We start from the raw sequence: 23,591 nt of genomic DNA, 5'->3' as shown, positions 1-23,591 counted from the left end.
GGATCAAAGGGACTGAAGCAGGTGCTTCCAAGCTTCTCATTGGTGGAGAGGCTCCCTAAATTATGTGAATACAAAGCAGGGGGAAGGGGAAGAAAGAGCAAATGCTAACTCCATTTCTCTGGGAGAAACAGAATTTCACAGAACTATATGCCTAACTACTTGCTTATATTAATTAAAAAGCCCATTTAGAGACCACAAAACCGAAACACAAAACCCAAAAAATACCAACCTGAGGGTGTGTGAAGAAAACCTCGTCGTTTTCACTTTCTTTGCTATAAAGAGAACAAAAACAAAGCCAACATTACAAACACAAAACCAGACTTGTAACAAAACCAAGCAAGACTTCTGCACGTACAGCTTTTTAGGTTCTTGCCACTGCTTCACGCTTACTAAATCATTCAGTGAATGAAGGGACACTGGGCTGCAGTGTCTCAGGCTGCTAAAATATGTATTTCTGCATTCTCTCAGGAGCTATTTGTGAAAAGTGTCATGTAATTTATTTCAAATCAATGCAACCTTCACAATAAACTTAACTGTGGTGAGAAACTGTCGTCTGAAGCAAGCAGAGCACAGCTCTTGCAAAAGAGTAAAAACTCCCAATCAAAACCCAATCAAAACTCCTAATCCAGAGGGCAGGTGAGACAGGCCCTGCTGTCCCCTGTGTGGAGAGTGTTGCTTCAGGTGCATCACAGCTGACTTCTTTTGAATTCTGCACCATCAACATCTGCAGTGCCATTCCTAAGAGGCAGGGAGAAGAGTCCTCATGGCATGTGCTGCTGGGCAGAGCCCATGAAACATACAGAGGGCCTCCAATACAGTTCTACTTTGACGCTATCATGGTGGGTGGCACTGTTTTGCAGCACAACTAAATGTCATCCTCACAGCCTGCAGTACAAAATCTCTTAGGCTGTACTACAACAACAGGGGAACAAAACCCCATACAATATATTTTAAAAAAAATTTAAAAAATCAAAATTACCTTTCTTCAGATAAAATTTCCATGTCATCAGGTCCTGTTCTGTCTATAGGCCTGGATGAGCTAAAGCTTTCCATACTCTGTAATACGGTTAAAGCAGTGAGATACATAAGAGAAACAGATTCAAGCTGCAGGCCGTTAAACAGATCAGATACACCAATATCCATCAGAACTTATAAAAAACCCCAAACAATCAGACCACTGCCTGCTGCACATTTATAACAAATCAACCCCCCACACTTTATTGTCCACAACCTGCAAAACCCCCCAGCTGCTCACTGCTTTATCTGTTTCATTAGTCGACCTCAAAATGTCTAACAGAATAATGCTGCACCAGTTCCCATTTTACAGACTGACAGACAGGCTGAGCTTGAGAGCATCATCATCTTACCAGCAAAACTCCTTATGCTTATCTTAAGAAAATACTCCCCTTCTCAGCCAAATCCATGCTTAGTTTTTTCTTAAGCAGGCAGAAGTATGCAAAGACACTACCACATGCACAGAGGTAATGTTAAGGTTGCACTAATGTGAATGTAGAGCAAGAAATCCACTCGATTGTGACAACTTGTTCTGAAATTTGTCTTGGCTACAATTAGGAACATTAGCACTGGTGTCCTTTAAGATTTTGAGAAAGAATTGTGAAGATAAGCCACGTTGCCATGTGTCCAGGACGTTCTCTACCCTGGTTTTTAGGCAAGTCCCTCTTAAGTAGGAGGAAGTCAGTCAGTAAAATGGCACGTGGGTTCTGCTTTGGCCCTGTGAACAGCGTGCACAGACTTCTTGGGGCAGGCACAACCCTCTCCCTCCAGCCCCATAAGGTCTTGCAGCCTTGCATACTGTGCAGTCTTTCAACCTTGCATACTACGATTCATCAAGTCAGACTGGTACCTGGCTATCATGTATCTGAAATGCAGTTATAAGGTTTTAATGCTTCGTGGTTGGCTTGCTCAGGAGAGTAAGTGGAACTGACACTTTCCACTGCTGACTTATGCTTTTGAGTCAGATGCAATTGGACAGCTAAGAGGAGAGCTTCCACACACTGTCCTACATATTCTTGTAGGCTTTGAAAAGCAGGAAGGCTCAGAAAATGGTGACTAAGAAGATGCAACATCACAAACCTGTTTACGTGATGAAGGTCTATTAGTAAATGTTAAGGTGCAGGGTATGTCCTTTGATACTCCAAGCAGGTAGCTTAACTTCGGTTATTTGAAGTGTAAAGATGCAGCCAAAAGAAAGCTAAACAATCACACATCCTGCTGGCAATCTCTGAAGTGCAAGTATGAAAAAGTGCACTCATGAAAACTTAAAAAGCAGCCTTTACCCTTCAGAAAGGCTGTGCTCTGTGCAAGCTGTTTCATAACGATAGTCCCAGTTAACACAGCCACTGTAACACTTGCTCTAGCAAACCAAGCAAAAACTACACAGTCATCTTGGACAAAGTGGGTTTTGTGCAAGGTTACTCCATTTTATGTTTCTTTCAGCATTTGTCTCTCAAGAGACCCAAAAATGAGGGGCAGGGCAAAGTGCAACGGACACAGGTAAGATTGAGGACATTTTAAGACTTCACATACATTTTTCAGGTCTGCACTTTTGTCAGTCTTTCTTTACCCAAATCCCCACTCAAATTCTAATTTACATTTAAATGACTTTTACACTCCACAGGCACAGAGAAGAGGTGCAGAAAAGAGTAGAAGTGGAGGGGGCCAAGCTCTTTGGGATGGTGCACAGTAATAAAAGACAAGAAACAACAGGTTCAAGCTTGAATGTAGAAGATTTCACCTTGCCATGAGGAGAAACTTCTTTACAGTGAGGTTGATGGAGCACTGGAACAGGCTGCCCAGAGCGGTTGTGTGAATGTGTCCTTCTCTGGACACATCCAAAACCGGTCTGGAGGCATTCCTGTGTGGACTACTCTAAGTGATCCTGCTTTGGCAGGAGGCCTGGACCTGGTGATCTTTTGAGGTCCTTTCAAACCTCTAATGTACTGTGATACTTGACTTTTGCCTATGTTAAAGTCCACTCCTGTAAGCAAAGACCCAAAGTGAGAGTGTGTCTATCATATAAGCAGGTTACTGATACTGAGCACTAAAACCAAGCGCAACCTATAACTGTTCCTATTTTGTGACCGGAACAAAACGAATCCCAACACAGTGCCGCATTAAAGAACTCCCTCATCGCAGGCTCTAAAATTTAATCAAGTGCAGCTGAAGGAAATGTTCCACAGGTTGGAAGGACAGTCTTTTCAGACAGTTTTCACTGTTAGTAGTAGCTGTGTAATGCATGCCTGGTGCCAGGTGCTGGGATGCGCAGCACTTTTGACACTGTCTGCAGACCCTGAGCCAAAGCACAGTACAGTTTCTTAATTGCTGACACTATATCTGGTGTCTGGTTTGCTTGAGAGGGAAGGAGGGTGCATCAGTTTTATTCTACAGCTTGTAAAAGCTGGCCAACTGTCTTCTACTGGGAAGATCACACAAGAATATGCTGGACAAAGTGAACAGCATTCCAGATATTCAGGACATTGTATCAGTGCCATTTATAAATAAAAGGTAGCTAGATGGATTGTCTTTTTGACCAGCACACTCCAAATGTGTTTTGCAAACTGCCAAAGCCACAGTACCACTACAGCCTTTAGGGGAAAAAAAAGCATAACACACCTTTGACATCTCATTACCAAGAAGTCACTTGTGATCTGTTTTCAGAGCTTAGCAGGAATATGAAAAAATAAACTTGCCCTAAACAAGTAAACCTATATGCAAAATTTTTTGAAAAACTGGGAAAAAAGACTTCCTTTTTGTCTTTCCAAAATGCTTCACTGTATTCAGAGGAAAAAATAAAAAAAAAAAGAGGCAAAAAGTTGTGGAAGAAGAAAATTACTAGATGGAATAAGAGGGTCATAACAGAAATATGACTTCTCAGTATTCAATCTCCTCCATCACAAAGATTACCAGTGTGTGTTCCAGTGTTCCCTACAGTTCCAAACAGTCACTTATGCTTGTGTTGTAGGCAAAAAACGGCTACTCAAGGGAACCAAATGTGCACAGAAATAAAAAAGACTTTTTCCCACTAGGCATGGTACAGTACAGCGGGCCAGCTTACCACAGGACTGTCCTGGTTGTCATTAAGCTCTGAGAGCTTGGTGCTGGATTTCTGCCGTTTTGGTTTATTCCTTTCACTAAGGTATCCAGAGCTGTTTTCTTGCATTTTTTCTACTTCTTGAGCAGCTAGAATACAGTCTTCAAGATTGCCAAATCCAGATGGAATGTTTTCTTTGTTGACGACTTCCCTAAAAATAAAGGCACATCACAACAAGGTGTTTACAATGCTCACCTGCTACATTTATGGTGGCAACAGAGAAATGCATCATAATGACTGCTGCAGATCCAGAAACATCCAGATACAGTACCTGTATCTCTGGTTCTTCCTACTGCAGCAGTAACACATGCTCTGCCATGCTAAAGCCCACTGAAGAGTGAAAGCCAGGTGTATATACTTCAGGTGAGAAAGCTGTGAGGATCAACCTTTGCGACTTGATTAACTTCCCACTAAGGCAAACACTGGTAATCCCAGTGACTTCACATGGAAGCTGGACTAGCTCCTAGCTGGCTGTGGTATTTTTATACAGAATAGGCAACATATTTTCCTTTGAGACACATGCTTTTAATTTAGAAAAGTGATTCACAGCTGCAGTCCAAGGATCTCCTTTGGCACATGACCCTGTATAATTTGCCCTCTTACTCAAATTCTCAAATGCAAGAGCAGGACTGCGGCTTTAGCCAGATGTTTGACCCCTGTTTGGGAATGACACAAAACAGAAAAGGGAATGCACCTTTGCAGAGGCAACACAGCTGTTAGGACTGTTCAGCTCTGTCAGCACGTGATGCACTAGCTGGGACTCCAGGCTAGCAGGGTTCACATATGTTTTCCAGGTGCCTGGTGTATGGCTTATCTTGCCCTGCAGTTAGACTGCTAGATCTTCAGCATGCAGTTTTCCCTTCACAATCTGTTTAGTATTCTTACCTCTAATTTGTGCAATAATGAAGATGAACATACACAATACTTCACTACATTATGGAAACCGGAGAATATACTCCATTCTTCAACATCTGACCGTGCTGGAGGCTAAAGGCAGGCTGCTTACACTTGACATTGAAACTACAATGTTTGCTAACTGTTGTATGTGCAACTGTCTTACACATTGCTGTGCAATTCCAAAGCCTGCTCTCACAAAGAGTGGGAGAATTTATCTAGACTGCACTGATGTGACAAAAAAAAACAAAACCAAAAAGCAACAACACAGTTATGCTGCAGCATCTGGACAGTGCCAGAATGACCAAGTGTTGAGATCAGAAACAAACCCAGAAAGTTTTGGTGATTTTCTAGACCACGAATCTCTAGGATTTGTTGGTAGAAGAGAGATACAAAGAGGTATTACAAATCTATGATTAAACTTGTAAGATAACACATTTACCTTTGTGGAAGCTTTTAAAAACCCCTAAGAAGATCAATTACACCTTCATAGCCTGCAGATCACGTAATCTGCAAAGCCTGGCAGCTCATATATGTATTTTGATGATAAATGCCCTTCCTATCTAAAGTCCCATCTTGTGACATTACAAATCCTCTTGTGACCCATCACGAGGCGAGGAGATGAAGTCACTCACAACAACAGAAAGAGGTTTTGGATTTTGATAATTCACCCAAAGGCGGTCCAGTAGTCTAACCTAAGACAACCAAGAAGACCATTTGAGCCCCAGCCAGCACTGAAAATTTCTGATGTGCTTTCAATCCTTGGTTCCAGCCTGCAGACTGAACCTGAGCAACCGTGTCAGCCACGTCTAAAGGAAGCTCTGTAACACAATGTTGGTAAAAAAAGCCCTGCAGTGCTGTATGCTTCCCAACACGTACACTAGCCAGTCTCTGACCTACTTACCTGAGAAGCCTGTCAGCAGGGTTACTGAACAAGAAAAACTACTTCAGAGTTTCTGCCAGGTATTTGGTGACTTGCAAGTGCTAATTTCCCCATCCATTTTCAGAGCATAGTTTCATTCAGTCCGGGAATGGCTTCTCATTTGGTAACTATGGCTTTTTTACAACAGTAGCATTGACACATTTTGGGAAACAGCATAGGTGTGATAGTAACACAAGGTACTGATAGTTATGTACCTGTATAAAAGTGGCTTTGTATAAAAAGGTGCAGATCCAAAAGGACTTGGGGAATGCAGCACCCAGAAAAAAACAGAGACACATTTATTCTGGATTCTGACTTGAAATCCCAGCAATCCAATACTATAGTCAAGTATACACATGCTTTACGAGAACTAGTGCTGTGTTAAAGCTGTGTAAGCACTGATCATAGCCTTGCAACGTCTGTAGCTACAGTTCCTCAAAGATGCCTTGGTTAAGCATTTACAGCTGTGGTGGTGATACCTTTGTACTGCACAGTGTATGCCACAAGTAGAGGAATATGAAAGGAAAAATAGGTATTATTTTTACTCTTTGATGGACATTTAACAAAATTCACCACTACATCATATTTAAACTTTGTGTAAAAGGGTGGACAGAATTTCTTGAAATGCTGATTGAACAGTAGGAAGATTTTCCTGCTTTCAGACAAACTCCCAAATCTTAATAAACCTAAACGTAAGCTGTGCCTCCACATATAAAAGGGGAACTTGATCTTATTTTTCAAGATGTCCTGAATTCAGAAAAACAGCTAAACCCAATGTTTTTATCTAAAGAAAGTTACAAGCAACAAGATCAACTGCTTGGGAATGTCCACTACTGCAAGAAATCAAACCATTCCAAATACTCTAAGTAAAAATTCTACTGTACTGCATAAAAAACCCAGATTCTTATCACACTGTCCCACTCCATGACCTATAATAAACTCCATGTTTCCCAGCTCTGGCTGATGCAATGGATGCTGCACGGGTACTGCAACCCACTCTGCACTTTCAGCTCAGGGCAAGGGGCAGTGAACTTTGTAACAGAGCTAAGCATTGCCTTGATAAAAGGGCACGGCTAGGGCACGCTTAATCAAATATACTTTCCAAAACAAAGAAGTCAGGCTCGTACATGTCTCTGTTTCTCCGGGCTTCCTCCTGCTCTTTGTGATGTCGCCTCCTCTGCCTGGCAGACACATTAGAAGAGGCTGAAGATGTTCCCGATTCAGAGTCCTCTGAACTCTGGCCGCCTGAGCCATGAACATCAAAGAGATGCTGCTCCACGGCTGAGCGGATTGTCTTCTCTAAATACCTGTCAAGCCGAAAAATAAGGTCAATTGAGCTCAAAGACTCTGTGGAGCTCCCTCTCTGCAACATTAAATAAAGCAAGGGTATCTGAGGATTCTGTTTTATGATGGCAAGGCAGTATGACATGTCCTGTGGCTGTGACACTGCAAAAAGCTAATCCCAAATCATCACTTTGATGTTGAGGTCCCTCAGAAGAGCTGAGCCTTCACAATTCATCTTGCTCTTTTTTAATTTTAGGGATGTTTGAACCTTCAGTAAATCAGACATTTTTCCTTACTTCATATATAGACATTGGTGCCTAACTTTCACCCTCAAATTGTATTCAAATTGTATTTGATACCCTGCCATGCTCACACCAGTCAGGTCTCTTGTGCAGTCCAAGCTTGGTAAGGCAAAGGATCACTGAGGGATGAGAACAGGCAAACAGTACCTCAATATAAGCTCCTCATATACTTTAACCAGGTGACCAAGCATGGATTTGGTTCTTAGTTCACGCTCGTTCCACACTGTTCTTGTGCTACGAATGCATCCACAGTTGGCCATAACTTACTCTGGTGTGAGATCATCATCATGCCCACTTGCAGTAAGAGTGTTTCCACACAAGCCACAGTAAGGGACCCTCTGCAGTTGCGTCAGTTGAAGATGTGAGACTACTTGAACTTTCAACACTATCAAATCTTCATTACAATACTGATATTTTCTTGTAATATTTCCTTCCTTCACAATAGGATTTTTTAATGGGCAAAACCCAAGTATTTTTTATTAATGAAAAGACCATTTGGAAACATATTTATGTTCATCCCTGTTTCCTGCAATGTGTTAAGTAGTGTGCTGAAGAATGTGTTTTTCAAAGACGCCTGTCCAAAGTCCATTCATAGCTTCTAGTGCTTTTTCCTTAATTAAAAAGTTAGTTGCAGAATTTGCTGGTTAATTTTCAACTGAGCAGCTGTGAGCATGGGAACCTGTACCTGGGCTTACTTCTGCATAGAATTTACAAAAGTTATTGCTAAGTTGCTAGAGCTCTAAGTCTGTTGAGACTGCAGTTCCCAGAAAAGTCAAAAGATTTTAGTAACTGCAAAGCCCCACATGGTTTAACTAAGTAAGTATGGCTGAGTTTCACATATTTGAAGGATCAGTTCTGCAAAACCATCACTCACTGGGAATTTCCAGCTCTGGTAAGGCAGCCAACTCATTAGCTCTGCTACTCCAAGGCATGGTAGTGAGGTCAAGCCCTGTCCTCTGCTGGGATACAAAAAGGAGCAATCAAGAGCAGAAGGATGACACAGAGTGAATGGTTTCTTTACGTGTGCAAGTCTTGCCTAACCCAAACATTGTAAGCACACTGTGAGGAAAGAACCAAGAGCCTGAAAATTCTTCAGAAGAAGCGATCTATCATTGCAGATGTTATGATTTGGGAAACACTGTCTTTATTTTGCTTGTCTAAGAACCCTTGAAGAGAAACCGAAGGAAAACTGGAGATACTTTAAAAAGCTCCACTATACAAAGAAGGCAGCTACAAAACCGTAAAAGAGACACTTACTCTCCTGTAGCAGGAATGTTACTACTGACTTGTGACATGTGGGTACTGTGTAAAAGAGAAAAAACAAAACAAAACAAAAACAAAGAGAAAGTTAGATTTAATTATCATGATAAGGTCTTAAACCCCCTTGCTATTTGCAGCACTCAGATTTAAAGCTCTGAGCCCTCTCAGCAACAATTGCATGCATATGGCACAAGTTTTCCCACTAAAGAATTTTCACTCACACGGTGACACGGCACATTTTGACAATGCCAACGTCCTCAAGAATAAGTTTCCCTGTCATTCCCTTGCAGTAGGCCAAGGTCTAATAGGAAGTTAGATCTCAGCATCTTGCAGAACTTTTTGCTCTCTTTGGGGCTTTATGTTGCTGCAGGTTGTTTTAGCTCTGTCACAAAAGTTCCCCCCTTTTGAGGCCAACTTGAAAATGCATACTGTGAAAGGGGACTTAATATTTAAGAATCTTTAAATATCAATGAGGACAAAAGCAAAATACAGGCTCTGCACAGCTCTCCTGCCACTCTCTGACATTCATGTTCTTAGCTTTCCTTTTTTCTTTTTCAAAAATGTATGCTATCATTCCCTTTTCCCTCTGTTGGTTTTCGGGCTCAGGAAGAGCTGATGAGACTGTAGGTGTCGGTGCTTGCGGTTTAAATGCCTTTAAGTTGATGTGCCACCTTGCACAGCTTTCCTTCCTCTGCCAAGCTGAGTCCCACCCTGCCTCCTCTTCCTCCATGCTGGCTCAGCTCTGCAGATAAGGTGATGCTTTCTGCCTATTCATCCCTCCTGTGATCTTTGCTAAATACATTACAAGCCTAGGAGTTTCATTTCCACTCATCACCTTATCAGTACAGGAATTTGCAGTACAAGTAGCTGATATATCCCAATAAACCTATTTAATCTCTTTCCAGCCTGAAACTATTTTTTAAGATCTCACCTCCCATGGGAGACAGATTAGCAAGGAAGATACTAGTGTGGTAGACAAAACCATGTTATAAGATACAATTCATGCACTGATGACCTTCAGAGGTCCCTTCCAAGCCAGACCATTCTACGATTTCACAGTCCAGAAGAGCAACCAGACAGTGTATTATGCAGGGCTTTTCAAACTTACTGGGTGGCAAAAGTCACTTTGCCTCTGGATTTATGCTTCACTGAGCAGGTGACTAGAACCATGCCCAGAAGAGCCCTCTTGGCATGCCCATCTGTGCAGGTAGCTGCCTTAGAAGGGCTGCTTTAGTCAGTAAATCATCTGGACAATGAGAACTCATGTTCTGCTTTGGTTAATTATTTTCTCCTCATGTCTGCTTCATTTCACTAATACATATGGTCAATTATCTCCAAAGCTTGATTATCTTTATTAAATTATACAGCTGCTGCAGAGCATGCAACTTTTGACAGAAATGAAAGGTTCTCCTTGGGTGACAGAAAGTAACTGGAAAGTCTCCCAGTGCTGGGGACTTTTACTTTCAGCTATGTGAAGCACCATAAACTTCTGAATTGGCTTCTTATAACCCCCCATACTTTTCCTTTTGAGAAGTCTGACCTCTAGCACTTCCCAGTGTTGTCAAACTTGTTTACTGAATTCTTTTGCTCACTTTCTGAGGTGCTGCATCAGCTCTGGATAATATCTTGCTTTGCATGCAAGGTAAACTCTTCCTGCATGGCCTCTTCTCCCATTCTGTTTCAATCTCATGTGTAAGAAAGTGATATTTTCATCTTTCAGCGTATTTACTCTCCCTTCCACTCCTAATTAATACTCTCTAGGCTTAAAAGATCAGAGCGCATAATACCTGCACTGTTTGGTCTGGATAGATGTCACCTTGTGACAGCAGACAAATAACTGAGATGGAAATCAATACCTCTCTCCTGTTCTTTTCACTCAAGGCACTATTGATTAAAATGTATTAGCATCCAGGTATTAAAAAGGCAAAGTAAAAACATCAACCAGTGTGAACTGACTTACTGGCATAATATTTTCCCAGACTGGGTTGTGATTTAAGAAGTCAATAAATTAATTCCTGACGATGCTTAATGGCCTGTATAGGAGCAACCTGGAACTAAGGCTACTCATTGCTGAGATTTATTTACAATTAATCTCCTTGATTCTGGAAGCACAGTTTTTTCCCCCCTTGTTTTGTTGCTGTTTGGTTTTGGTCGGTTTGGTTTTTTTAAGCCAAGCACAACAATAAGTAAGCCTCAATGAATGCAAAACCTTCTTACCATTTTGCCACTTCAGCAAAACAAGAGGATGTTTAGATGGCTTTGACACTTAAGGTGGGAAATTTCTGAAGTCCTCCTGAATGTATTACTTGAGCCCATGACCTAGGAAATTCCTTTTTCACTGGAATTTATATAATCTAAACACTGTTCACTCTCCACAACTGTTTCATGCTGTGACATGCAGTAGCACAGCTTTATGTGGGATCTCTTTTGACAGCTACTTAATTTAACACAATCCCCAAAGAGAAGGATACATAAAATATGAACATAGCACATAAAATATGAAAACAGTGAATTTAAAAATAAAGATATGTACTCTTAATTACTGGGATGTCCCATCACACAGAGCACATACTTTAAATGCTTTCTCAGCACCTTCACACTTTCAGAAGCTGAGATCAAATTATCCTGTTAAATGTGGCACATTATATTTGACCCTGCCTTCTCACCACATAGAAAACTAACCTCACTAAAAGCAATTGGCTTGTGTTCTTCAGGGTTCCTGCTTTTTCCTTGCACTGGGATCACTCTGCATGCTGGGTGCACACTGACACCTACTGCTTGGCACAGAGACAACTCTGAAGTGGATTCTTAGCCACTACCTGATTTGTAGCAGTGAATAAGGATGGGCTATCTGTGCAGGTTGGTCTATACAGAAGGGAAGTACTCCTTGGGGGTCTCAGGCCTGCATCATGGATGGACACTGTGGGCAGGGCATCCAGCAGTATGGGGATTATTTTCTACCAGTGCTGATGTGATGCAGGACATTAATGTACATCACACAGTGTAATCACGACTTGTAAAAGGACCCAGCACTTCTATGGGCCTCAGGAGCTCTTATGGCATGTCCCATCCAGCATGAGGTTCAATGTGGAAAGGCAGCCTAGCAAATTTCTGAGCAGGCTCAAAATCTAGAATAAGATTTTTCAGTTTCTTCAGAAAATTAACCTGAGGAAACAGTTAAAACATCTTACCCAATACACTATGGGCCAAGAATATAGGAATTCTATTATGTAATAGGAGTTGTCTCAAATAACAACTGTTGAAAGGAGAAAATGGTCAGCTGCACTGAATACTGCCAGCAGGATATCTGTACTTCAAGAAGTACTAAACCAGGTGAAATTCTCCAACACCTTGCCCTATGCTGATGGGCAACTTCTGGCACCGCTTGTGGTGTCAGCTCTCATACTAATTTCAGGCTAACATTCTGCACATTAACAAGGAAGCTCCACACTACAAAGCTTTTGCCTTCCCCCTGCCCCATAATATCACTCTGGTTCATCTCAGAATGCACTCATGAGGAAATTCCTCTGAAACCATATATGTGACTAAATCTAAGGCATACACCAGCATAAAGCACCACTGCAGATTCCCAGTCTTCTAAAAATTCATTGCACAAGTTGAATCTACGTGAGCTGTTGCCAGATGCTGCTTCATTACCTGACACTGCACACTGTTTCTCAGTACTAATTACACAGCACAGCTGGCATTCACAGTCTGACTACAGAATTATATAAGGAGCAGTGCCACACTTTTTAACAATTTCAAGTCCCTCTACTGCAAGGTTTTGTTACAAAAGACGCTGGAACACAAATGCCCTTCAGGCACGACTTCCTGGAGCAATCGTTCAACGAGCAAGGTTTTCCTCTTTTAACATTGCAGAAATCTCTTTGCCTGGTATTAAGCGCAGCTGAGTCAACAAATTGTCTTACTAAGGAGTACAGGGAGGGAGAGGATAACCCTGGTCACCAGCAGGTGAGTGAATTCAAATCTCACAACTGATCCTCATCCTTGAAATGCTCAACAAAAGAGGAGTCCAGCTGCAATATGTCTAAATTTTCTGCCCAAATTTATTCATAGCCTGTTTATACACATTTTCTTTTGCATCAGTTTTGTTACTTAAAGTGAAAAATCTCTCCTCTGTCTAAAATTCAGAGGAAATATGTGTACTCCAGTTCCTCTCCTCACTCTCTTCTCCATCTTGTAAGTCTGCTTGGTTCTTTAATCATCTTTACAAACCTAATGCCATTTGAACACAAGTTATTGAAACTGTACTGACTGCTACAAGGGCATCCATACTTCCTCTAAATATATTGAAAATCACAGACTCATAAAATGGTTTGAGTTGGAAGGGATCTTAAAGATCATCCAGTTCCAATCTCCCTGCCATGGGCAGGGAAACCTCCCTCCTACTAGATCACTAGTAAATTAGTCATCAGACCTACTAGACTACTTCATACATCCACTGTCATATGATTACTTCAAGTTGAATACTGATTCCATTCTTCCCTTCCATCCCCCACTAACAAGTATGCCCATGTCCTTTTCTTCCCCAGCATTTCCAATGCGAGGAACTCCCCCCACAGATTTGCATTACTATCCCTGAGGTGTATGACTATTACCTATGCTATTATTCATCCTGTATCTTGTATTTAATGCCTATCTTTATAGATCTATCTATCTCAATCATCCTATATCTTATCACACCTCACTCCATTCCATTCACTCCTCCTGAATTTTTGCTATCTGCCCAATTCAGGAGCAAGGTTCCATTTTATTATGCCAGTGGCTGTTAAGGTAAAACAAAAAGTAAAAAATGACAGGAGCTCTGCTAGCAATCCTCCTCCTTTTCCTACTAGCAATCCTTCTAAGGACTCACCTCCCTACCCATCTTTAAGCTCTAAGTACTAATGCTCACCTTCTCCACACTGGCAGCATGAGAGAACCTATTTTGCTGACATCAACTGGATTAGGTATGCTCCTTTTCTTCCCCTCTCTAGAAAGCCTTACAAAAACAACAAAAAAATTGCTTGTACTGGTGTTGCCTCTCCTGATGAACCTTTGCTACATTTGACCTTGTTTACCACTTACTCTTGTACCATTAATGACAGAACAGCAGTGGTGATTAATGCTACACTTGGTCATCACTTCCCCAATGTCTAGAAAAAAATGCTAACAAATCCACAACCCCAACTCCGTGCCGTTGTAAGAAATAGTGTATTGGGGGCATTCTGACAGTTCTGACTTGAAAGTTAACACCTTGAGCATTGCCTTATGGTTAAAAGTAGCATCCAGGGAGACATCTCCATTGCTAGCTGATATGATGCAGCACTAGAATCAAGTCTCTGGTTTGATCCTAGTGAAACTGGTATATATAGGGACATGATACTTCTTCAGTTTGGCAAAGGACAAGTACTATGCAGTGTCTGGAAGCTAGAAAACTCTTGTTCCACAATTACATGTATGGAACTACTGTAAAAATGCAGCAGTGACTGCTCTCTGCTCTCATGATTCACTTGAAGGATTGCTGGAACAGTATTTCAAACTATGGAACTATAACTGGTGGCAATACAAATAGATTTAACCATCAGACAGCTAAATGTGACAGTCTCCCCTTCCTTTTCCATGGTGCAAAATGCAATTCCTACATGTCATCTGCAGCTCTGGGGCAACAATTAGAACATTCAAAGCTGCATGGAAAAAACTGGCTACCCACTCAAGTTCTCAGTTGTTGGAGCACTATGAAGTGCCTAGGCAGCACCAGCTCTCCTGCCAAATTAACTGCACTTGGCAACCAACCTCAGGAGTACACACTTCTGATGCGTGATAAATAGCAGCAAGACTAACAAGCTGTTGCATTATTTACAGGGAATCATGTCTCAGCAATGTTACAAAAGGCACAAGCTTGCAATAAAGCCTTACGTAGCAAGGTGTACTGCTCCTTCTCTGCTCCTACTAGCCTTTTCTTTACTTTCCAAACATGTTTATTCCTGACTTTTCCCTTCCTAATTGAAAGATATATTCCCACAGAAAACATCCCTTCATTCCAAAGGACACACTCATTTTTTCATTCCACATCCTAATATGCCCACATCTCTACTTAAAATTTGCAAACCTGCACCCTCTCTCCCAGAAATGTCCTTGCTTTCACATCAGTTTCCTCAGGTGCTCTCCTGTCTCCCCATCTCCTTAGCAATCTCAGTAAGGTCAGCTGAAGAGAATCTCCTTCCTGGATCATTTTTCCATGATCCAGGGAAGAGCTTAGAAGGACAGTTCTGAGCAGTAAGACAGATGGAAGTGTAATGAAAGACTACAATCATTTAAATGTCACATTGAGCCAGAAAGTAGAAGAAAGAGGGGTACTACTTTCATCAGAAAGACAAGATGGGGATTTAAACTGGGGAAAACATGTGTCAGGGAACATATGCAGCTGTGAAATAATCTCCCAAAGGAAAAGGCAGAACCTCCTCAGACAGTTGCAAGTTTTTGAAGCATAGGCCAGGTAACATCTGCACAAAGACACTGCAGAAGAGAAGACCATGCAACCAGGCTAGGTGACAAGTAACTGTTCTACTGACTGACCCACATTTCTGCACACTTTTAATGGAAGTCTCCATATTAAGAATATGCATGAAATGCACACCTGTAGTTCACATTAGAAAAATTCAAGACAACAAACAAACAAGCTCCAAAGATAAACAGGATATATGCAAGAGAATCATCAAATTTAATAAATCACTGTAAGAATTCAAAATATCACTGCTCTCAGAGAACGCCACAGGGATTTCTTTGCATTTGTTTAAACTCTGCAGAGATCAAAGAACCCAATTATAATATCTGGCCCTTCCTACACTGCAGCCCTTTGCTATTAGTTGCCCTGGCTCCTGTTCTTCCGCTAAGTATAAATGAAAGCACTGGAAATGAGCCTGCAAGTGAAACAAGCAGAGCAAACTTGCACTGATGTCAACAGAATTAGGCCACTTTTACAAGCAGTGACTTTGCCCTCCAGTTGGCTAAACAAGAAACTCAATTTGTTCAAATGCAGTGTGAGCACCATTCCCTCCAGGCAGGCACACTGGGGACCCAGACACTGCTGCTTTTCTGGACTGCAGCAGAGAAACAGCTGCTGTATGGGCTGCTAACTCACCATCTGGTTCCTCAGTGCTTTCTGTGCAGCACACGCTGCCAGTTCCTCAAAGCTTGTGGCAAAAATCTCTCCTGTGCCCACAGATTCTAAGATACTTGTGATGAGCATCTAAGCTACATAATGAACTGAAGAAAAGAGGAAACAAATGTCCATCTTCTAATTAAGAATTTATAAGACTGGCACTAAAACCTGAGCCTGCTCTCTAAATACAAAACATCTGCAACAATTTGTATCTCCAAAGACTCATTCATCCCACCAGTACAGCAACAGTTATGAACTTAACATTAATCTTCAGTTTGATTACAGTCTGTTTTGCATTTCTGGCATCATTTCTCACATTTAATTGCAATGACAAGTGAATCCCACATAGAAAAATAAATTAAAACAATTGAGTAAATACCTCACATAGAAGGGTGACATAGGTCGCTCATCTTCTTGGGAGCTAAAACCAAAACAGAGATTTTAAAGTTAGCATGCAGTGCTCTTGTATTTGCAGTTCAAGATACTCACTCTTAAAAAGCAGACATAACAAATAATGTACCTGTCACAGAAGTGACATGACCTCTTTGTCCTCCTCTTGTACTCATGGAAGAAAGTTTTAAGTTACATGCCTTAAATCCTAAGAATCCAACTCATTTCTCACTGTCCATAAATGTGGTGCAACAGATCTGCTAGATAGCCAGAAGTCACTCTGGCTCTGCAGCAGTACAACTACTCCCACAGCAATAATAAAGCATTTTACCACCAAACCCACCAGAGCCTTTTGCTGTCTGCTGTTGCAGAACTAAGCAATGTGCCTATTAAAATAAAATTTAAGAAAAAAACCCAAACAAATGATATCTTGAGAGACTAAAGAAACAGGCATGTGTAAATGCGTGAGGCTAGGAATTCCCCAGGTTTATTACGCCATCATAAAGCTGATTTGATGGTACTGAAATCTCCCTAAACTTGAGATCAGAGGCTACCATCAGCTGGTGTGGAGCTACCCTGACAAAATAGTGCTTCAGGGGTCAACTGACCTGGTGCAAATGTAACTACAGATAGTGGCCAACCAGTTTTCTGATCTTGCTCATCACGTCTGTGCCAGCAGAAGGGTAAGAATGAGCTGCTGGGATGCTGAGGCTTAAAGCTGTGATGGACTGCTGTTTTAAGTGAGTATAAAACCATGCAACTGTAAGAAGGGGCTCAAGCAAATTTCACTTAGTCATTCCAACCAGATAAATGGCTGGCCTTGCAGGGTCTTCCTCCAAGCTCACAGGAAATGCCACCAAGGTCACTTTGTCCCCAGAGGACTTGTAATTGAAGAGCATAGCGAGCTTGGCAGAAAGGCAGGAAAGAAAGGAAGCTGAACAAACTAAACAAAAGCAGAAAGTAACATATCTCAGAGGCACTGGAAACCAAGCTTTTCCCTGCTGCTCCCCCCACTGTTTCAGCAGCCTCGGACCACAGCAGTACTCAGCCGTTTGCCACAGGTACTCAGCCACAGGTCCTGGGGTAGTACTACACTGTGAGAGCATCCAGCTCCTTCAAGGTTGTTCACAGGATGCAAGAATACAGATTAATACTCTAGGTAAGGTGAGCTCAGTCCTGATATCCCAACCAACTTCAACAAGGATACAAAGTAGATCAATTTTAGCAAAGCCAACCTTAGTCCATGAACATCTTGAATTTTGAAGGATTTTATTTATCAATTTATAAAAGCTTCTCTAATCACAGAATAAAGGGGAAAGAAACATCTCCAAGGGTTTTGTAGCTAGGAGATCAAACAGGTACCTTTTGCAGCTTCTACTGGAGCCAGCAGGAAGCTTCCTCAGCAAGACAGCTGAAACTGGCCTGCAGCCAGGTAAGCACCATGCTTTCCCACTGTACATAGCCAGAGGCAGATTTCACCCTGGCATATTTCAAACCCAACCAATGTTATAACAAATCCACAAATATGCATGCTCAATTCATCAGAGAGGCAGGAGCACGAGGGAGAAGACAGGATGCGCAGGAGCTGGAAAGACCAGGAAGGCTGACAGACAGATGATCAAGCCAGTGCAACACAAACAAACAAATCACAGGGATTTAACTCTGCATCATTTTGACCATCCCACTATAGCACACAGAGATTCATAGAGATAACTAAGGGCATCTAGGGAAAAGACCTTCCAACATGTCACATGGGAAGCACAAAATATGGATTCAAATGTAACACTAACTGCCACTAACCAGAAAGAAGGAAAGATGCTTCCAAAACCAGCATGGTCAGTCAAAACCTGAATCATTTCTGCAGCACCCAACAGTAACTGGGCAGTTTTCAGCAGCTCCCCAAGAAGACTGGGAACAGAGCTACTAGTGTAAACTTTGCTGTCACTTCCACAGGCTCATTTTCAGCAGCTTGAGCAAGTTACATTCTGTCACAGATGTAAAAGCAATAAACACTGCTGTCCTCCTCTCAGATCCAGCCAGCACATGCAGTATCGCACAGTGCCTGCCTGCAAGGTAACACTGAACTGAGGCAAACCTCACTGGAAAGGCCCTTGCTAGAAACTGCTATGGCTTTGAAACCACCTAGAAAAAGTGGAGGGAAACATAGAAGCTCAGCATTACTCTTTGCAGGAGGCACCCTGCAACAAAGACACAGTTAAGAACCTCTGCCAGGTACAGGCTCTCTTCTGTGACAGAATCACACAGAATCACCAAGGCTGGAAGAGACCTCAGCATGCACATCTCCCAGCTTGCATGAATAAGTTATGTCTTTATTTAGCATTTATGGAATAGACTTTTTTTTTTTTAAAAAGTTTAAAGAAGCTACTACAAACTCACAAAGCTGCTGGTAAAGATTTTTGCTATGTTCAGCTCATTATATTAATGGCTGTACTTAGAATCTCAATGCAAACAAATCCCAGTGGAGGATACAGAACATGAAAAATATTTTCTCATGTAGCAAAAAGTTCACAGCTCCATCAAGATTTCTGTGCATCAATGCAAATTCAAATGACAACACTGAATGCTGCCTTGTGTAGCAGTAGTCAATGTCACACCAAACTTGCTTTCTTTTCCATCACAAAAGCCCTTCCTCATCTCAGGGTTTGTAACTAACTTCCAAGTCCCAGAAGCACAATGACACCGAAAAGGCTCAAATAACTTTCTTATATTCATACTCTCACTAGTCGTTTCAACAGATCAGATGGAAAAGTAGCATTCAGCAGGGACTCTGAAACCTCTTGAATTTCCTTCTTTTTCTTCCACAGCAAGTACCCTAAGGGCTGCTCCATGAGTTTAAGCAAGTTTTGTAACTGTACAAAATATCCACTCACACGAAGTAACTGAGGAGGAACAAATATTTTGAGAACATTAGCTGGGACTGTGGGAGAAAGAAGCTCTAAGTCAGAAACAAAATACCAGTTTCAACATTTCACATGGTTAATAATAATTGTAGCTGTGCAAAAATTCTCTTATCCAATGGTGCTTTATACTTTTACAGGTGCAGCACTGATCAGTAGCTGCATCTGGGATGAAGAGCTCCAAGCTAACTAGCATGACATCTAGACTTTTAGAAAAACATTTTAATTTAAAATATACCTCCTGTGTTCAAGTAAAGCACATTATCCATTCCACCCCAAACCGTTAAGAACAACATATCCCAAATATCTTTACCTAACTTCCTGCACCTTAGTCAACTCATCTGTTCAAGCTGGAAGACATGAGCTGTGTAAAGTACAAACAGATTTAAACCATATATTCCACGTAATACACAATCCCTGAAGTTAGACCTGAAACTACCACACCCTACTGCAATCACTTACTACACAAGGATTCTGTCTTGATTTGAAATATTTTATGAAATAATGAATTATTTGTGTTGCAAGGTAACAAACTCCAGTGCTATATTTTGCACACAAACACAGATTAGTTTAATGGAAAGAATTAAATCTGTGTCTAAGAGGTTTAAAACCTCATGGGTTTGGATAGATGAAAGACAGGTAAGCAAGCAAAAATGTACAAGACATGAATCATAAATGATCACTAGTTGATATTACACAATAAGCAGGCTGAAAAATTGGTTCAAAACCTTCCACACAGGATTCTTTGTCATTACCACTCTATGCTGATTAAACAACAACTACCATCCCTGTTTTAAAATACCTTGCCCTAAAGGATTTATTAGCACTGCTAGAAGCCTGCTCTACTATGTATCCTTTCAAAAGAAAAACATAACTTAATGACTTCTAGCATTAACATTTAACTTCACTGTACCTGGAGTGCATAATTCCTTTTGTCCAGAAAGAAAGGAAACCTTAATACCCGGCACACTGACCTTGCAAACCAAGTCAGCCGTTCACAGGACGCAGGGGACAAGTAATTCCGATGTGCATCTCTTACATAGTTTAAACTACTTTTCCCAGCAAAGAATTTTTTTTTCCCCTAGACAAGCAGGTTTAGTAGTAAATCAGGTGTTTTGGGTTGTGTTTTTAAATTTTCACCCAGCTCAACACATGCCTTATGGCCAGAAGCCACTGAAAAAAGTGCAGCTATTTATTCAGTTATCACTGATTATGTGGCCAAGCATTGCAAAATACAGCAGTCTCTTCCTTCTTAGACATATATGTAGCTCCCCTAAACCAAGAGATTAAGCATAAATTGATTGCTCTTTCATGCAACACTTGGGAGAGCAATTTATCACACTCCTGAAGGATACCTATATATCTGATCACTTCCTTCTTGCCAAACTGGGAGGATGGGGGTGGGGAGAAGTTCTCTTCATTTTACAGCTGAAGAAGTAATATTGTTATGTTTGTGACCTCCTCTGAGCTAACAAAAAAAGTCTGTTAGACTGGAAAGAATGCCAATATCACCCACCAGTTAGATTAGCACTTGTTGGGATTTTCAGGTACGTGCATTTTACAGCATTTACACAATCCATCCGTTCTGTCTCTAAAGGAGGAAACAGGAAAGCTTACATGAAGTCTAAGTGTTAAACCATACATTTCCACTACAGAACCACAGCTACCTTTTTAGCCTCCCCCTTTTGCAACAGGAATGTTAAACAGGAAAGTCACCCATGACATTCTTATATGCACAATGAGGATGATGATCCTGAGCTTTCTTCTTCCTCCTCCTGATGTCTCATCTTGCCCTTCAGAAAGAATAAGGGAGCTACTGAGCCTGTCTCAGAACTGAAACTGTAAAACACCCAATTTGTTGGTATGCATATAGGACATCCCTGTCCCAGACCCCTTGCTGGCATGAGCTCTCATTCCAGGTCAGAGGGTGGCTCAGACCCCCTCCTTCTTTTTATATTTGCACTTGATTATCAGTAATTCTTCCGTCCTGGCTTGCTGGCACTGAAACTTCTATTGTAAAGCTACTGCTGCTTTCCTACTCCACATCTCTTGCAAAAAGTTAAATGGGACATGTAGCTGATTAAATTAAAAAAAAAAAAAAAATCAGTTATGAAAATGTACTTTGACTCAAGTGTCAACATTTAGCACCAGATATGAGAGGCCTAGATACTGGCAGGGTCATGCTGCTCAGCCAAGGTCATGCCTTCTTAATGCCTTGCCATAGGCTCTATTTGTTTTGACCTCAACAGTTCAGATAAAGAAATGGCTTACTTTCTATTCCACCACAGATACTTTGGACTCCAAAAGAAATCAATTATTTTTTAGTGAGAATACTTTTTCTCAGGCAATGGAACTGCTGCTTCCAGTTTTAATGTGACCAAACAAAAAGGCATTGAAAATTCAGTGGCATCAAATTATTAATATCAAAAGTTAATGCAGATTTTGGGAGGAGGAGAAGGAAGTCTAAACTTGGGTGACTGTTTGGACTTAGTTATCTCCCTATCATTCAGAACCACTGTGCCACCTTGGATTACAAGCATGCCATTTTTGCAATTGCAGAGGATTTTGACAATATTGTTCATTTACTTATTCTAAAATCCAACATCAACAATGCTAAAAATCACTTCAAGGAAGCCTCAATTCTGAAGCCACAGTAATGCTTTTTTTTCCTGAATGTCGTCTTCACAAATTTTTCAGCAGCTCTTTCCCCCTCCCCTCCTCCCTCCAAGTCATTTTCCCATAACAGTTATTTCAAGCTTGCCACAAATGCAAGATTGGAACTGCTCTAAAATATTTATTTTCTCAATAGAGTGATTTACTCACAGTCTCTGCTTCATGTCAGTGGGTAAAAGGTACTGTTTTTGCAAATGAGAAACAGCAGACAATAAAAGCTTGTTCCTTCAAATAAAGCCTTCAAAATAAATGTTCTTCAAATAAATACTGAGGTGTGTTATGCAAAAGAAAAAGATCATATAATACCAAGATAAACAATAAATTTAATCTAATGAAAACATTGTGGTGATACAATGGTCACCATTAAAAATCAGTGTTTATCACCAATTGTTGAGCAATGCCACCCTTGCTCTATACCCTTAATCAGAGGGAGGGGATGGAGGAATGCAGTGTATAGCACTTGCCCAAGAAACAAATGCTTAACAGCTATTTCTCTGAGAGTTATTTTCCCTGAAGAGTAACTATTATAGTCATAATCATAACATGTCATTTCAGGTCTTTATCTCCAGTCTTCACAACAGGTATATCTAATCATGCTTACCACTGAAATCAAGTTAAGCTTATGCTTTACTACCTGCATAAGCTACTCAACAAATGAGCCACATGTCAAAATACTAGGTAGACAATCCAGCTTCTTTATTCTGAACTCACATACTCCGCAAAACATCTCCAATAACTTGGGCAGGGATGGATTGGTATTGGTTTAAACAATTACTCTCCAAAAGATCACAGTATCACTAAGGTTGGAAGAGACCCCAAGGATCATCGAGTCCAACCTGGCACCACAGACCTCATGACTAGACCATGGCACCAAGTGCCACGTCCAATCTCCTCTTGAACACCTCCAGGATGGTGACTCCACCACCTCCCTGGGCAGCCCATTCCAATGACGAACGACTCGCTCAGTGAAGAACTTTCTTCTCATCTTGAGTCTAAACCTCCCCTGGCGCAGCTTGAGACTGTGTCCCCTTGTTCTGGTGCTGGTTGCCTGGGAGAAGAGACCAACCCCTTCCTGGCTACAACCACCTTTCAGGTAGTTGTAGAGGGCAATGAGGTCACCCCTGAGCCTCCTCTTCTCCAGGCTAAAATCTTGCCATCTTCCCCACAGCCATTTCTTCTGCTTTTCCCAAAAGTCTCTCAATTAAATTACCTCTTAAGCCTGTGACATCACAGAGCTGTAGAAAGAGACACGCACAGTGCAGCTGTATGCACTGAGAACACACAGCATTATCCATGGGCATATCTGCACAAGCTATGTGTGAGGGGCACTGAGACTGAGGCACATTGCCTCAACAGAAAAAAAACCAAAACAAAACTGAAGCCCTTTTGCATACCTCCTCCCACATCAAAGCAACTTCAGGGAAGTACAGGCTAGCAACCTGGCAAGCTGAAATGAGCAGAACTAGCTGATTAATTGCCACTGTGAGCAAGAGGCTGATTTTCCATTGATATTAACATATCTGAATCCACTGGAACCTCTGGCAGAATAATTTTGTATAATTATTTTCTACTCACTATCCTCCTGGATTGCAAATATGTTTATCTTGTATAAAATGACGTCAATGTTAAACAGCTTGCTTTTGTTGTTTTACTTCTTAAACTAGTCGGGGCT

General features: G+C 41.3%; 1 protein-coding gene across 1 annotated transcript in view; it reads right to left on the bottom strand.

The window, feature by feature from the left end:
- Window positions 1–23,591, bottom strand: part of FAM13A (family with sequence similarity 13 member A) — a 121,588-nt gene that overhangs the window by 29,550 nt on the left and 68,447 nt on the right. The window contains exons 7-12 of the mRNA XM_054164930.1: window positions 16,318–16,359; window positions 8,771–8,815; window positions 7,055–7,234; window positions 4,076–4,262; window positions 980–1,056; window positions 230–272 (exon numbers count right to left, since the gene is read on the bottom strand). Coding sequence (XP_054020905.1) covers window positions 230–272; window positions 980–1,056; window positions 4,076–4,262; window positions 7,055–7,234; window positions 8,771–8,815; window positions 16,318–16,359 — 574 coding nt within the window. The remainder of the gene's footprint in view (window positions 1–229; window positions 273–979; window positions 1,057–4,075; window positions 4,263–7,054; window positions 7,235–8,770; window positions 8,816–16,317; window positions 16,360–23,591) is intronic.

The sequence above is a fragment of the Dryobates pubescens genome, chromosome 1, assembly GCF_014839835.1.
Source record: "Dryobates pubescens isolate bDryPub1 chromosome 1, bDryPub1.pri, whole genome shotgun sequence".
In the NCBI taxonomy this organism is placed as follows: domain Eukaryota; kingdom Metazoa; phylum Chordata; class Aves; order Piciformes; family Picidae; genus Dryobates; species Dryobates pubescens.
This window is presented reverse-complemented; position numbering and strand designations above follow the sequence as displayed.